The sequence below is a fragment of the Zalophus californianus genome, chromosome 4 (genome assembly GCF_009762305.2).
Source record: "Zalophus californianus isolate mZalCal1 chromosome 4, mZalCal1.pri.v2, whole genome shotgun sequence".
NCBI lineage: Eukaryota > Metazoa > Chordata > Mammalia > Carnivora > Otariidae > Zalophus > Zalophus californianus.
The window spans coordinates 96,868,711-96,884,231 of NC_045598.1; the positions used below are offsets into that span (position 1 = coordinate 96,868,711).

At 34.8% G+C, this 15,521-nt stretch overlaps 1 protein-coding gene across 1 annotated transcript in view; it reads left to right on the top strand.

Moving 5' to 3' along the window:
• SYCP1 (synaptonemal complex protein 1) overlaps positions 1-15,521 on the top strand; it is a 137,859-nt gene that overhangs the window by 91,801 nt on the left and 30,537 nt on the right. The window contains 4 exon segments of the mRNA XM_027583492.2: positions 5,389-5,505; positions 5,924-6,034; positions 7,167-7,259; positions 7,881-7,955. Of these exon segments, the coding sequence (XP_027439293.2) occupies positions 5,389-5,505; positions 5,924-6,034; positions 7,167-7,259; positions 7,881-7,955 (396 nt within the window).

Sequence of the window (15,521 nt, forward strand, 5' to 3'; positions counted from 1 at the left end):
ATTCCTTGGAAGTACACAACATGTATATTTTTTAAGTTTTTATTTAAATTCCAGTTAGTTTACATACAGTGTAATAGTTTCAGGTGTGCAATATAGTGATTCAGCACTTCCATACGATATTCAGTGCTCATCACAACAAGTGTACTCTTCAATCCCCATCACCTATTTAACCCATCCGCTCATCCATTTCCCCTCTGGTAACCATCAGTTTGTTCTGTATAGTTAAGGGTCTGTTTTTTGGTTTGCTTCTTTCTCTTTTCTTTCCCTTTGCTAGTTTGTTTTGTTTCTTAAATTCCACATATGAGTATTTGTCTTTGACTGACTTGTTTTGTTTAGCATAATACTCTGTAGCTCCATCTATATCATTGCAAATGGCAAGATTTCATTCTTTTTTATGGCTAATATTCCATTGTGTGTGTGTGTGTGTGTGTGTGTGTGTATCCATTCACCAGTCGATGGACACTTGTGCTGTTTCCGTAATTTGGTTATTGTAGATAATGCCACCATAAACGTCGAGGTGCATGTATCCCTTTGAATTAGTGTTTTTGTATTCTTTGGGTAAATGCCTAATGGTGCAATTGCTGGATTGTAGGGTAGTTCTATTTTTAACTTTTTGAGGAACCTCTATACTGTTTCCCAGAGTGGCCTTACCAGATTGCATTCCCACCAACAGTGCCAAATGGCTCCCCTTTCTCCACATTCTTGCCAGTACCTATTGTTTGTTATGTTGTTGATTTTAGCCATTCTGAGGGGTGTGAGGTGATATCTCATTGTAGTTTTGATTTGTATTTCTCTGATGATGAGTGATGTTGAGCATCTTTTCATGTGTCCAATGACCACCTGTATGTCTTCTTTGGAAAAATGTCTATTCATGTCTTTGCCCATTTTTTAACTGGATTATTTGTTTTTGGGTGTTGAGTTTTATAAGTTCTTTATAGATTTTGGATACTAACCCTTTATTGGATATGTCCTTTGAAAATACTTTCTCCTATTCTGTAGGTTACCATTTAGTTTTGTCAATTATTTCTTTCATTGTACAGAAGCTTTTTATTTTGATTAAGTCCCAGTAGTTTATTTTTCCTTCTCTTTCCTTTGTCTCAGGAGACATATCTAGAAAGAAGTTGCAATGGACAATGTCAAAGAGGTTACTGTGTGTGTTCTTCTCTAGGATTTTTATGGTTTCAGGTCTCATTTAGTTCTTTCATTCATTTTGAATATATTTTTTGTGTAGGTGTAAGAAAGTGGTCCAGTTTCATTCTTTTGCATGTTGCTGTTCAGTTTTCTCAGCACTGTTTGTTGAAGAGACTTTCCCCCACCCCCACTGGATATTCTTTCCTGCTTTGTTGAAGATTAGTTGACCATATAGTTGTGGGTTCATTTCTGGGTTTTCTATTCTGTTCTTTTGATCTATGTGTCTATTTTTGTGCTAGTACCACACTCTTTTGATCACTACTGTTTGTTACAGAATTTGAAGTCTGGAATTGTGATGCCTTCAGCTTTTCTTTTCTTTTTCAAGGAACATGTATTTTTAATCATAGTTGAAAGTTAATACATTTACTATGAACATCATTATGCCAATATGTTTGAAAAACTTAAAATGAAGTAGATTAACCAAAAAAAATCTCAAAAAAATAATTTGCCTGGGTTGTCTTATTACAGAGATTGAATCAACAATTTAAAATCTCTTAACAAAGCAAACTTTACACTCAGATGGTTTTATTTTATTTTTCAAAAATTTTATGTATTTATTTGACAGAGCAGGAAAGCACGAGCAGGGGGAGTGGCAGAGAGGGGTCCCTCCTCTGAGCAGGGACCCTGATGCGGAGCTGGATCCCAGGACTCTGGGAACATGACCTGAGCAGAAGGCAGTCGCTCAACCAAATAAGTCACCCAGGTGCCCCGAAACTCAGGTGGTTTTAGATGAGAGTTGTATAATGTAGAAAATCTACAAGAATCTATAGATGAGTTAATACAATTATTAAATGTGTTTAATAATGTTGTTAGATATATGGTCATTACAGAGAAATCATTACTAGTTTTACAAATTTGCAACAAGCTATTAGAAAATATAATTTTAGGGGCTCCTGGGTGGCTTAGTGGTTAGGCATCTGACTCATGATCTCAGCTCATGTCTTGATCTCAGGGTTGTAGGTTCAAGCCCTGCATTGGGCTCCACACTGGATGTGGAGCCTACATAAGAAAAAGAAAATATAATTTTAAAAATATACGATTTATGTGAAAATGCTGGGTTTTTTTTCCAAATTGATCTATATTTTCAATTAAAATTTCACCAAGGATCTTTGTAGAACCTGACAAATTGGTTTTAAAATTTAAATGTAAGAGCAGTAGGCCAAGAATAACTAAGGCAGTTCTCAAGATGAACAAGGTGGAGTAAATGTGCCTGACCAGATATAAAGATTAATTGTGAAGCAAAGGTAATTAAGAGCATGGTATTGGCACAGAGGTAATCAAATGAGTTTAAAAGAAGAGAGAATCTAGGCAAAGATCCATGCATAAGTGGTAATTTTATATAATACGAGGGTAGTAGTATGGATATGTAGTGCTGGAACATTTGACTCTTCATATATAAAAATATGAAATTGTACCCCTACACTACATACAAAAATGAATTCCTCAGGGATGTAAATGTTAAAGGCAGGACTTCAAACTGTTTGAGAAAAATACAGAATATCTCTGTGGCCTGGTGGTCAAGAAAGATTTCCTAAGCAATGTAAGAAATACAATCATGTTTGAAAATATTGATAAATTCACATATGCTGTAATTAATAATTTTTGCTTCTTTAGAAAGCAAAGAGACAAACCTAATATTGGGAGAAATATCTATTATACATATATAATGAACAAAGTATTAGAATCTATCATTAATAAAGAATTTCTATAAATCATTAAGATGAAGCAACCAGATAGATAAATGAAAGACCTGAATAGAAATTTCATAGAATAGAAAACATGAAGAATTAAACATAAAATTTTTAGGAAAATACAAATGACAAAACTTCAGTCAAAGTACTTTTGACTGTTACTATCAACTGTTGGTGAGGTTGTGAAGCAGGCAAAACTAACACGCTGTTGCTGGGAATTTAAATTGATACGTGTACTTTGTGGCAAATAACGTCATTATCTTGTAAAGTTGAACATGCGACCTGCCCTATGACCAATTTGAATTCTAGGTATATACTATGAAGAAATATTATACATTTGTACCAGGAGATATTTACAAGAACATTTATAGCATTATTGTGTGTATTGTCCCCAAGTTTGATACAATTCTCAGTGTATGAACAATTGAATACATAAATAAACCACAGTATATTCATACAGTAGAACACTGCTTAGCATCGAAAATTAACTGTATTTACACTCATCTGAAATAAACTGCCGAATGAAAAATGCAAGATAGAAAAATAAACATACAATGAAAACATATAAAGTTCAAAAACAAACTCTGAAATATATATAATTATTCAGTAGAACTATAAAGAAGAGCAAGGGAAAAATGAATATTAAGAATATTTGTTACATTTGAGGGACAGAAGGGGAAGACTAATGAAGAGAAGCACCCAGAAGTATTTATCAATATTGATAATATGCTGTGTCTTAAAATTGGTGGTTGATTCATGAGTATAGAGTCGAGTCTGATTCTTTGTTAAATTACCTATGCCTCCCTTCCCCAATTCCTATCCCTCCCATATATGTATCCGTACTCCTCAATGCTAATTCAGCTCTATGGTAATAAGTGATTCTAGAGGGTGGGTGTCAATTAAGATTTCTCTTTCTTTCAATAATTTCTATATTTGAGTCATGTCTACATGACTCAGTAAATTTTTGTACAAAACATGAAAACAATAGAAATTAAAGATATTCTTTATAGAAAATCTCTCCAAGACTATGCTTTTTCATGAAATCTACTTTATTTTTCTCATTTGCTTATGCTTTTAGTGTCATATATAGAATCCATTGCTAGATCCATGAATGTTAACTCCTATTTTTTTCTAAGAGTTTTATAATTTTAGCTATTACATTTAGATCTTTAATCTATTTTGAGTTAATTTTTTTATATGGTATGAGCTTAAGGGTCCAACTTATTCCTTTACATGTGAATATCAGTTGTCTCAGCAACATTTGTTAGAGTATTCTTTCCCAATTGAATTGTCTTGTTATTCTTATTGAAAATAAATTGACCATTTATGGCTTTATTTCTGGATTCCCAATTCTATTGCCTTGATCTATATGTTACCTTATGTCAGTATCACAGTTTTGATTATGGTATATTTGTAATAAATTTTATTACAAATGATTACAAATTCTAAATTAGAGGTTATGTGTCCTCCAACACCATTCTTTTTCAAGATTGTTTTGGCTACTCAGGGTCCCTTGTAATTCCATATAACTTTAGGATCAGCTTCTCTATTTCTGACAAAAGATAGTTGGAATGTTGGTAGAAATTTCATTGAATGCATCAAAGGACAGTATCAAGAGAGAGAAAGGCAACCCACAAGATGGGAGAAAATATTAGTAATATATTTGGTAATGATCTGGTATCCGGAATATATAAAGATCACTTATAATTCAACAACAAAAGCCAATCACAGAAGGACAGATGCTTCATGTTTCCACTTTTATGAGGTATGAGTGAAACTTACAGAAGCAGAGATTAGAATGGAGATTAGAATGGGTAAGGGGGAGGGGGAAATGGAGACTTCTTCAACTTGTATAAGGTTTCCAGTTATGTAAGATAAATTAGTTTTAGAGGTCTGCTGTACAGCACAGTACCTAAAGTCAACAGTACTGTATTGTGAACTTATAAATTTGTGAAGAGGATAGATCTCATGTTAAAGTGTTTTTATGGTAGAAAACAAAGGGCTAGAAGGAAACTTTCTGAGGGGATGGATTATGTATATTAATTGTGGTGATGGTTTCATGGTGTATGCATATGTCTAAACTCATCAAATTGTGTACATTAAATATGTATAGTTTTTTTGTGTATATCCGTTACACCTCAATAAAGCTGTTTTTAAAAAAGAATACACTTTTTCTTTGAATCACATCGGTATTCTATCCAAATGGAATAGTCACTGTAATAAAACCTAAACCTGAGACCAAATAATTTAAATATTGCTGAGAAATTGCATTAAAAATAAAAATATGGCTGCTTTTAAAATATTACTTGTCAGGACTAAATATGTATTTTAGGGGTTTTGTGAAAAATCACATCTCACCATATGAAAAATGTAAGGAAAATGATCCAGCCATAATTTCAATGAATAAGTAATGTTTTAAGACTCATGAAACCACAAAATGAATACAGAATATTTTCAAGTAATCCACAACATTTACTAATGTTAATGTTATTTTCTTTACTCCAAGGTCAGTAAATTAGAATTAGAACTAGAAGGTACCAAGCAGAAATTTAAAGAAATGACTGACAACTATCAAAAAGAAATTGAGGAGAAAAAGATATCAGAAGAAAATCTTTTGGAAGAGGTAGGAAAAACTAAATATTTTGAAAATTTGTTATATTAAAACTCTGTATTTGTTTATTAGCATTTTAAGAGAAAAGCAATTCTTAATCTTTAAGTTATGATTTTTAAAAGATTTAATAAATTTATATGAGATGGTTAATTAGTTTTATAGAAGCTTAAAAGTATCTTTGTTATTCTAAGTATTTGAGTTTATGTATGTATTATTTTGAAAAGATTAAGTGGTCATTACAGTGTTATACTATCATCTTACTTGATAGAACACCCTAAAATAAACCAAAACAGTAATGCATTTTTTGCTTGGCTTTCCTAATTTCCTGGTGTTTGATTTCTGCATTTTATGTAAGCAGTATATATGGTCTTAGCATTTAAGTTAAATTTGTTTTTTGTTCATTAATTTTAAGAAATACTTTACTTGATAGGTTGAGAAAGCAAAAGTAATAGCTGATGAAGCTGTAAAATTACAGAAAGAAATTGATATACGATGTCAACATAAAATAGCTGAAATGGTAGCACTTATGGAAAAACATAAGGTAACGTGTGTGTGATGAGAACTATTAATTAGAGCCATACTTATGCATAAAGATGGTGAAATCAAGATAGCATTCTGATTTGTCAGAAAATTATGCAATAATGACTGATTAGAGCTAGAATACTCTTGATCTCCCGTCTCTCTAAGTTCAGGTCTTGACCACGCAAAGCTGAGTTTGGGTGTCACTTCCTTAAGAATATCTCTCCTTGTCATCTATTATGTATGGAAGTAATCCTTTTTCTTCTGAATTTTCCTGGTACACTCTTACAGCACTTTCCACCTTATATTTATTTAAGTACATCCCCAGAATATGTATCTGGTAAAGGATATAAATATACCTTTATGTATGTCTAACACACGTTAGGCTAAACAAATTTTTATCAATGGTATAAATAGATGAAAGAATTAATGTTTGTTGTGTTTGTGAGTATGTTTATTTTTTGTTGTTTTAAAAGTAATCATTCTGTTGTGGAATTCAGCTTTATTCCCTTCAATATCTGGAGAGAAGAGGTGGGCTATACCTACCTATTCATCTTTAAAATTGTTGGTGGGATTTAATATATGAGGTAATCAATGAGGGTTAAAAAGTATTTTAATAAATATTAACAAAATTCATAAAAATATTATGAACTGATAGATTTAAACATATTTGGTATGTCTCAAGCCAGTCTAATCCTTGACACTCAAATTGTTCCTCTTTTGGCCAGTGGGAGGCTCTTCAAACTAGCTAGCCAGTCCTTTTGACTTGACCCTAACAAACTCTGACAGCTTTTTGGCTATTATGATAAAATGTTCAAGACTCATCTTGTATTTCCTGCCCCAGATCTGGAATCGGTAACTTTTCTAAGAGGTCTTGGTGTTTCTAGCCTATATTTAAATTATGAAATTCAACATTTTCAATTAAAAATAATTTGTTCTTGTATTTGATTATTTTCAAGACTGTTTTCTATGTTTCATTGTTTATGTTATTTGAATAAAAATGACTTGAAAAATCAGAAAAAAGCTCAAATATATATGTCACTGAATTCATTGACATTTTCTGTGAATATTAAATGCATAAGGATACCAGTGTTATTAAAACATAATTTATTTGTGTTCTAATATACCTAAAATATTTTCTCTGTTTATTGTAGCACCAATATGATAAAATAGTTGAAGAAAGAGACTCAGAACTAGGACTTTATAAAAGCAAAGAACAAGAACAGTCATCAATGAAAGCATCTTTGGTGAGATACAGAACAAATAGCAGTAAAAGCCAGTTTTCATATCAGCATGGCTGGTGGTAAAGAATAATATTAAATAAAACCATAATTTTTGAGCTGTAGGATCAAAGAATTTTAGATTTAAAAAAGATCTTACAGGTTTTATGGTTAAATGGTTTTCCAATTTTATTTTCTGAAATGGTAGAATAAACTTTTTTTCAAATGAATAAATACAAACTCCAGTTACAAATAAATTTGGAGCTCTGATAGAGATTAGGAGAGGAGGAATGGGATAGATTGGGAGAAGGTGAGGAGGAGAGAGATATACATAGTGTTAAATATTTCTTTATAGAAAACTACAAAAAATTTGTCTAAATGAAATCTTTAGTCATGTTCAACTAGCAGCCTTCATATCAGTAGACTTCTAAGTGAGCACTGGGTGTTATACACAACTAGTGAATTGTTGAACACTACATCAAAAACTAATGATGTAATATATGTTGGCTAATTGAACATAATAAAAAAATAAATCTATATTTTATGAGTGAATTTATTTCTCTGTAAAACTAAATATATGTGAAACAGCATTTTCACTGTTTTGAGAAATGTATGGATACACTATAAATTTCATTTTTTTTTTTTTAGGAGTCTGAATTGTTTACTCTCAAAAATGAACTTTTGTCTGTTAAGAAACAACTTGAAATAGAAAAAGAAGAAAAGGTAGGTTTTGTGGCATTATAGATAAAGTAACTAATAACATTATGTGCAACTGTCTGGGTTTTTTTAATTTAAAATTTTTTACTGAAGTATAACTGCCACTTTGTTTTTATAAACATGTCATATTAGAAAATATATTTGGGTAACTATGATTAAAACATATAGTTTTTCCCCCATTAGCCTTTTTTCAGAAGTATGTAGTATATTCCTTTGTTTAAATATTGAACATATATATGTTACAAATTTAAGTTATGCAGCATGATTTGACCTGTATATATTGTGAAATGATGACCACAGTACATTTAGTTAATATCCATCATTTCACAAAAATGCAAAAAAGAAAAAAAAGTTCTTTTCCTTGTGATGAGAACTCTTAGCATTTACTCTCTTAACTCTCAGATATATCATATAGCAATGTTAACTATAGTCATTGTGTTGTAAATTACATCCTTAGTACTTATTTATGTTATAACTTGAAGTTTGTACTTTGACCACCTTTATTTGATTCCCCAACCCCCACACCTCTGCCCCTGGTAATCACAAATCTGATCTCTTTTTCTATGAGTTCTTTTTTTAATTTTAGATTCAACATATAAATAAACACATACAAGTATTTGTCTTTTTCTGTCTGACTTAAGTCATTTAGCATAATGCTCTCAAGATCCATTCATGTTATTGCAAATGGCAGGATTTCCTTCTCTTTATGGCTGAATAATATTTCATTTTGTGTGTGTATGTATGTGTATCACGCTTACTTTATCCATTAATCTGTTGGTATCACTTAGGTTGTTTCTTTATCTTGGCTATTGGAAATAATGCTCTAGTGAACATGTGGGTGCAGATATCTCTTCAGCATAGTGTTTTTGTTTCTTTTGGATATATTCCCAGAAGTGGAATTACTGAACCATATGGTAGTTTTATTATTAATTTTTTGAAGAACCTCATACTGCTTTCTATAGTGGCTGTACCAGTTTATAATCCCACCAACAGTGCAAAAGGGTTTTCTTTCCTTTTTTTGTTTTTGTTTTTTGTTGTTGTTGTTATTTTAAGTTTTTATTTATATTCTAGTTAGTTAACATGTAGTGTTATGTGGGTTTCAGGAATAGAATTTAGTGGGGCGCCTGGGTGGCTCAGATGGTTAAGCGTCTGCCTTCGGCTCAGGTCAGGATCCCAGGGTCCTGGGATCGAGCCCCACATCGGGCTCCCTGCTCAGCGGGGAGTCTGCTTCTCCCTCTCTCTCTCTGCTGCTCCCCTTGCTGTGCTCTCCCTCTTGTCTTACAAATAAATAGATAAAATGTTTTTAAAAAATAAAAAGAAAATAAAAAGGAATAGAATTTAGTGATTCATCACTTACATATAACACCCACTGCTCATCACAAGTGCCCTTAATACATATCATCCATTTAGCCCATTCCCAACCCACCTCCACTCCAGCAACTGTCAGTTTGTTTTCTGTAGTTAAAAGTCTGTTTTATGGTATACCTCTGTTTTCTTCCCCCCATGTTCATCTGTTTTATTTCCTAAATTCCACATATGAGTGAAATCATATGGTATTTGTCTTTCTCTGAGTGACTTATTTTGCTTAGCATAATACACTCTTGCAAATGGCAAGATTTCATTCTTTTTGATGGCTGAGTAATATTCCATTGTGTGTGTGTGTGTGTGTGTGTGTGTGTGTGTGTGTTTGTGTGTGTGTACACAACATCTTCTTTATCTATTCATCAGCTGATGGACACTAGGGCTGTTTCCATAATTTGGCTATTGTTGATAGTGCTGCTATAAATATCAGGGTGCATATATGTCTCTTCAAATCTGCATTTTTGTTTCCTTTGGGTAAATACATAGTAGTACAATTGCTGGATCATAGGATAGATCTATTTTTAACTTTTTGAGGGACCTCTTTACTGTTTTCCAGAGTGGCTCTACCAGTTTGCATTCCCATCAACAGTGTAACTTTCTCTGTATCCTCACCAACATCTGTGGTTTCCTGTGTTAATTTTAGCCATCCTGACAGGTGTGAGGTGATATCTTATTGTAGTTTTTTTTTTTAATTTTTTTATTGTTATGTTAATCACCATATATTACATCATTAGTTTTTGGTGCAGTGTTCCATGATTCATTGTTTGTTCATAACACCCAGTGCTCCATGCAGAACGTGCCCTCCTCAATGCCCATCACCAGGCTAACCCATCCCCCTACCCCCCTCCCCTCTAGAACCCTCAGTTTGTTTTTCAGAGTCCATCATCTCTCATGGTTCGTCTCCCCCTCTGACATACTCCCCTTTTCTTCCTCTCCTGTTATCTTCTTCTTTTTCTTTTTTCTTAAAATATGTTGCATTATTTGTTTCAGAAGTACAGATCTGTGATTCAACAGTCTTGCACAATTCACAGCGCTCACCATAGCACATACCCTCCCCAATGTCTATCACCCAACCACCCCATCCCTCCCACCCCCAACCACTCCAGTAACACTCAGTTTCTTTCCTGAGATTAAGAATTCCTCATATCAGTGAGGTCATGTGATACATGTCTTTCTCTGATTGACTTATTTCACTCAGCATAACACCCTCCAGTTCCATCCACGTCGTTGCAAATGGCAAGATCTCATTCCTTTTGATGGCTGCATAATATTCCATTGTGTATATATACCACATCTTCTTTATCCATTCATCTGTCGATGGGCATCTTGGCTCTTTCCACAGTTTGGCTATGGTGGACATTGCTGCTATAAACATTGGGGTACACGTACCCCTTCGGGTCCCTACATTTGTATCTTTGTGGTAAATACCCAGTAGTGCAATTGCTGGATCGAACGGTAGCTCTAATTTCAACTGTTTGAGGAACCTCCATACTGTTTTCCAGAGGGGTTGCACCAGCTTGCATTCCCACCAACAGTGTAGGAGGGTTCCCCTTTCTCCACATCCCCGCCAACATCTGTCGTTCCCTGACTTGTTAATTTTAGCCATTCTGACGGGTGTGAGGTGGTATCTCATTGAGGTTTTGATTTGGATTTCCCTGATACCAAGCGATGTGGAGCACTTTTTCATGTGCCTGTTGGCCATTTGGATGTCTTCTTTGGAGAAATGTCTGTTCATGTCTTCTGCCCATTTCTTGATTGGATTATTTGTTCTTTGGGTGTTGAGTTTGATAAGTTCTTTATAGATTTTGGATACTAGCCCTTTATCTGATATGTCATTTGCAAATATTTTCTCCCATTCTGTCGGTTGTCTTTTGGTTTTGTGGACTGTTTCTTTTGCTGTGCAGAAGCTTTTTATCTTGATGAAATCCCAATAGTTCATTTTTGCCCTGGCTTCCCGTGCCTTTGGCGATGTTTCTAGGAAGAAGTTGCTGCGGCTAAGGTCGAAAAGGTTGCTACCTGTGTTCTCCTTTAGGATTTGGATGGACTCCTGTCTCACGTTTAGGTCTTTCAACCATTTGGAGTCTATTTTTGTGTGTGGTGTAAGGAAATGGTCCAGTTTCATTCTTCTGCATGTGGCTGTCCAATTTTCCCAACACCATTTGTTGAAGAGACTGTCTTTTTGCCATTGGACATTCTTTCCTGCTTTGTCAAAAATAAGTTGACCATAGAGTTGAGGGTCCATTTCTGGGCTCTCAATTCTGTTCCATTGATCTATGTGTCTGTTTTTGTGCCAGTACCATACTGTCTTGATGATGACAGCTTTGTAATAGAGCTGGAAGTCCGGAATTGTGATGCCGCCAGCTTTGCTTTTCTTTTTCAGTATTCCTCTGGCTATTCGGGGTCTCTTCTGGTTCCATACAAATTTTAGGATTATTTGTTCCATTTCTTTGAAAAAAGTGGATGGTATTTTGATGGGGATTGCATTGAATGTGTAGATTGCTCTAGGTAGCATTGACATCTTCACAATGTTGATTCTCCCAATCCATGAGCATGGAACGTTTTTCCATTTCTTTGTGTCTTCTTCAATTTCTTTCCTGAGTATTTTATAGTTTTCTGAGTACAGATCCTTTGCCTCTTTGGTTAGATTTATTCCTAGGTATCTAATGGTTTTGGGTGCAATTGTAAATGGGATTGACTCCTTGATTTGTCTCTCTTCGGTCTTGTTGTTGGTGTATAGGAATGCCACTGATTTCTGTGCATTGATTTTATATCCTGCTACTTTACTGAATTCCTGTATGAGTTCTAGCAGTTTTGGGGTGGAGTCTTTTGGGTTTTCCACATACAGTATCATATCATCTGCAAAGAGTGAGAGTTTGACTTCCTCTTTGCCGATTTGGATGCCTTTGATTTCTTTTTGTTGTCTGATTGCTGTGGCTAGGACTTCTAATACTATGTTGAATAGCAGTGGTGAGAGTGGACATCCCTGCCGCGTTCCTGACCTTAGGGGAAAAGCTCTCAGCCTTTCCCCATTGAGAATGATATTCGCTGTAGGTTTTTCGTAGATGGCTTTTATGATATTGAGGTATGTACCCTCTATCCCTATACTCTGAAGAGTTTTGATCAAGAAAGGATGTTGTACTTTGTCAAATGCTTTTTCTGCATCTATTGAGAGGATCATATGATTCTTGTTCTTTCTTTTGTTAATGTATTGTATCACGTTGATTGATTTGCGGATGTTGAACCAGCCTTGCAGCCCAGGGATAAATCCCACTTGGTCGTGGTGAATAATCCTTTTAATGTACTGTTGGATCCTATTGGCTAGTATTTTGGTGAGAATTTTTGCATCCATGTTCATCAAGGATATTGGTCTGTAATTCTCTTTTTTGATGGGGTCTTTGTCTGGTTTTGGGATCAAGGTAATGCTGGCCTCATAAAATGAGTTTGGAAGTTTCCCTTCCATTTCTATTTTTTGGAAGAGTTTGAGGAGAATAGGTATTAATTCTTCTTGAAATGTCTGATAGAATTCCCCTGGGAAGCCATCTGGCCCTGGGCTTTTGTTTCTTGGGAGATTTTTGATGACTGTTTCAATTTCCTTAGTGGTTATAGGTCTGTTCAGGTTTTCTATTTCTTCCTGGTTCAATTGTGGTAGTTGATACATCTCTAGGAATGCACCCATTTCTTCCAGGTTATCTAATTTGCTGGCATAGAGTTGCTCATAATATGTTCTTATAATTGTTTGTATTTCTTTGGTGTTGCTTGTGATCTCTCCTCTTTCATTCATGATTTTGTTGATTTGGGTCATTTCTCTTTTCTTTTTGATCAGTCTGGCCAGGGGTTTATCAATCTTGTTAATTCTTTCAAAGAACCAGCTCCTAGTTTCGTTGATCTGTTCTACTGTTCTTTTGGTTTCTAGTTCATTGATTTCTGCTCTGATCTTTATGATTTCTCTTCTCCTGCTGGGTTTAGGCTTTATTTGCTGTTCTTTCTCCAGCTCCTTTAGGTGTAGGATTAGGTTGTGTATTTGAGACCTCTCTTGTTTCTTGAGAAAGGCTTGTATTGCTATATACTTTCCTCTCAGGACTGCCTTTGCTGTATCCCAAAGATTTTGAACAGTTGTGTTTTCATTTTCATTGGTTTCCAGGAATTTTTTTAATTCTTCTTTGATTTCTTGGTCGACCCATTCATTCTTTAGTAGGATGCTCTTTAGCCTCCATGTATTTGAGTTCTTTCCAACTTTCCTCTTGTGGTTGAGTTCTAGTTTCAAAGCATTGTGGTCTGAAAATATGCAGGGAATAATCCCAATCTTTTGGTACCGATTGAGACCTGATTTGTGACCTAGGATGTGATCAATTCTGGAGAATGTTCCATGGGCACTAGAGAAGAATGTGTATTCCGTTGCTTTGGGATGGAATGTTCTGAATATGTCTGTGAAGTCCATTTGGTCCAGTGTGTCATTTAAAGTCTTTATTTCCTTGTTGATCTTTTGCTTAGATGATCTGTCCATTTCAGTCAGGGGGGTGTTAAAGTCCCCCACTATTATTGTATTGTTGTCAATGTGTTTCTTTGCTTTTGTTATTAATTGCCTTATATAATTGGCTGCTCCCATGTTCGGGGCATAGATATTTACAATTGTTAGATCTTCTTGTTGGATAGACCCTTTAAGTAGGATATAGTGTCCTTCCTCATCTCTTATTACAGTCTTTGTTTTAAAATCTAGTTTGTCTGATATAAGGATTGCCACCCCAGCTTTCTTTTGGTGTCCATTAGCATGGTAAATGGTTTTCCACCCCCTCACTTTCAATCTGGGGGTGTCTTTGGGTGTAAAATGAGTCTCTTGCAGACAGCATATTGATGGGTCTTGTTTTTTAATCCAATCTGATAGCCTGTGTCTTTTGATTGGGGCATTTAGCCCATTTACATTCAGGGTAACTATTGAAAGGTATGAATTTAGTGCCATTGTATTACCTGTAAGGTGACTGTTAACTGTCTGTTGTCTGTGTTCGTTTCTGCTCTTTGCTGCTTTTAGGTTCTCTCTTTGCTTAGAGGACCCCTCTCAATATTTCTTGGAGGGCTGGTTTCGTGTTTGCAAATTCCTTTAGTTTTTGTTTGTTCTGGAAGCTTTTGATCTCTCCTTCTATTTTCAATGATAGCCTAGCTGGATATAGTATTCTTGGCTGCATATTTTTCTCGTTTAGTGCTCTGAAGATATCTTGCCAGTCCTTTCTGTTCTGCCAGGTCTCTGTGGATAAGTCTGTTGCCAATCTAATGTTTCTACCATTGTAGGTTACATATCTCTTCTCCCGAGCTGCTTTCAGGATTTTCTCTTTGTCTCTGAGATTCATAAGTTTTACTATTAGATGTCGGGGTGTTGACCTATTTTTATTGATTTTGAGAGGGGTTCTCTGTGCCTCCTGGATTTTAATGCCTGTTTCCTTCCTCACATTAGGGAAGTTCTCTGCTATAATTTGCTCCAATATACCTTCTGCCCCCCTCTCTCTCTCTTCTTCTTCTGGGATCCCAATTATTCTAATGTTGTTTCGTCTTATCGTATCACTTATCTCTCGAATTCTGCCCTCGTGATCCTGTAGTTGTTTCTCTCTCTTTTTCTCAGCCTCTTTATTTTCTATCATTTGGTCTTCTATATCGCTGATTCTCTCTTCTGCCTCATTTATCCTAGCATTTAGTGCCCCCATTTTTGATTGCACCTCATCAATAGCCTTTTTGATTTCGATTTGGTTAGATTTTAGTTCTTTTATTTCTCCAGAAAGGGTTTCTCTAATAACTTCCACGCTTTTTTCAAGCCCAGCTAGTATCTTTAAAGTCATGATTCTGAACTCTAGGTCCGACATCGTACTAATGTCCGTATTGAGTAGGTCCCTGGCTGACGGTACTACCTCTTGTTCTTTTTGCTGAGGTGATTTCTTTCGTCTTGTCATTTTGTCCAGAGGAGAATAGATGAATGAGAGAACAAAAGGCTAACAGGTTTACAACGTCCCCAGCAAATATACTGTATACAAATCAGAAAAGACCTGAAACCAGGGGAAAAGAAAGGGAAAGAAAGAAAAAAGAAAGAGAAAAAGAAAAAAAAAAGATAAAAAAGATAAAAACAAAAACAAAACAATTCAAAAAAGGCAGAATATGATCAAATATGATCAGGCTAGTGCATAGATCAGTGCCACACACTAGATTTTGGGCATATTTTGGTCTGTT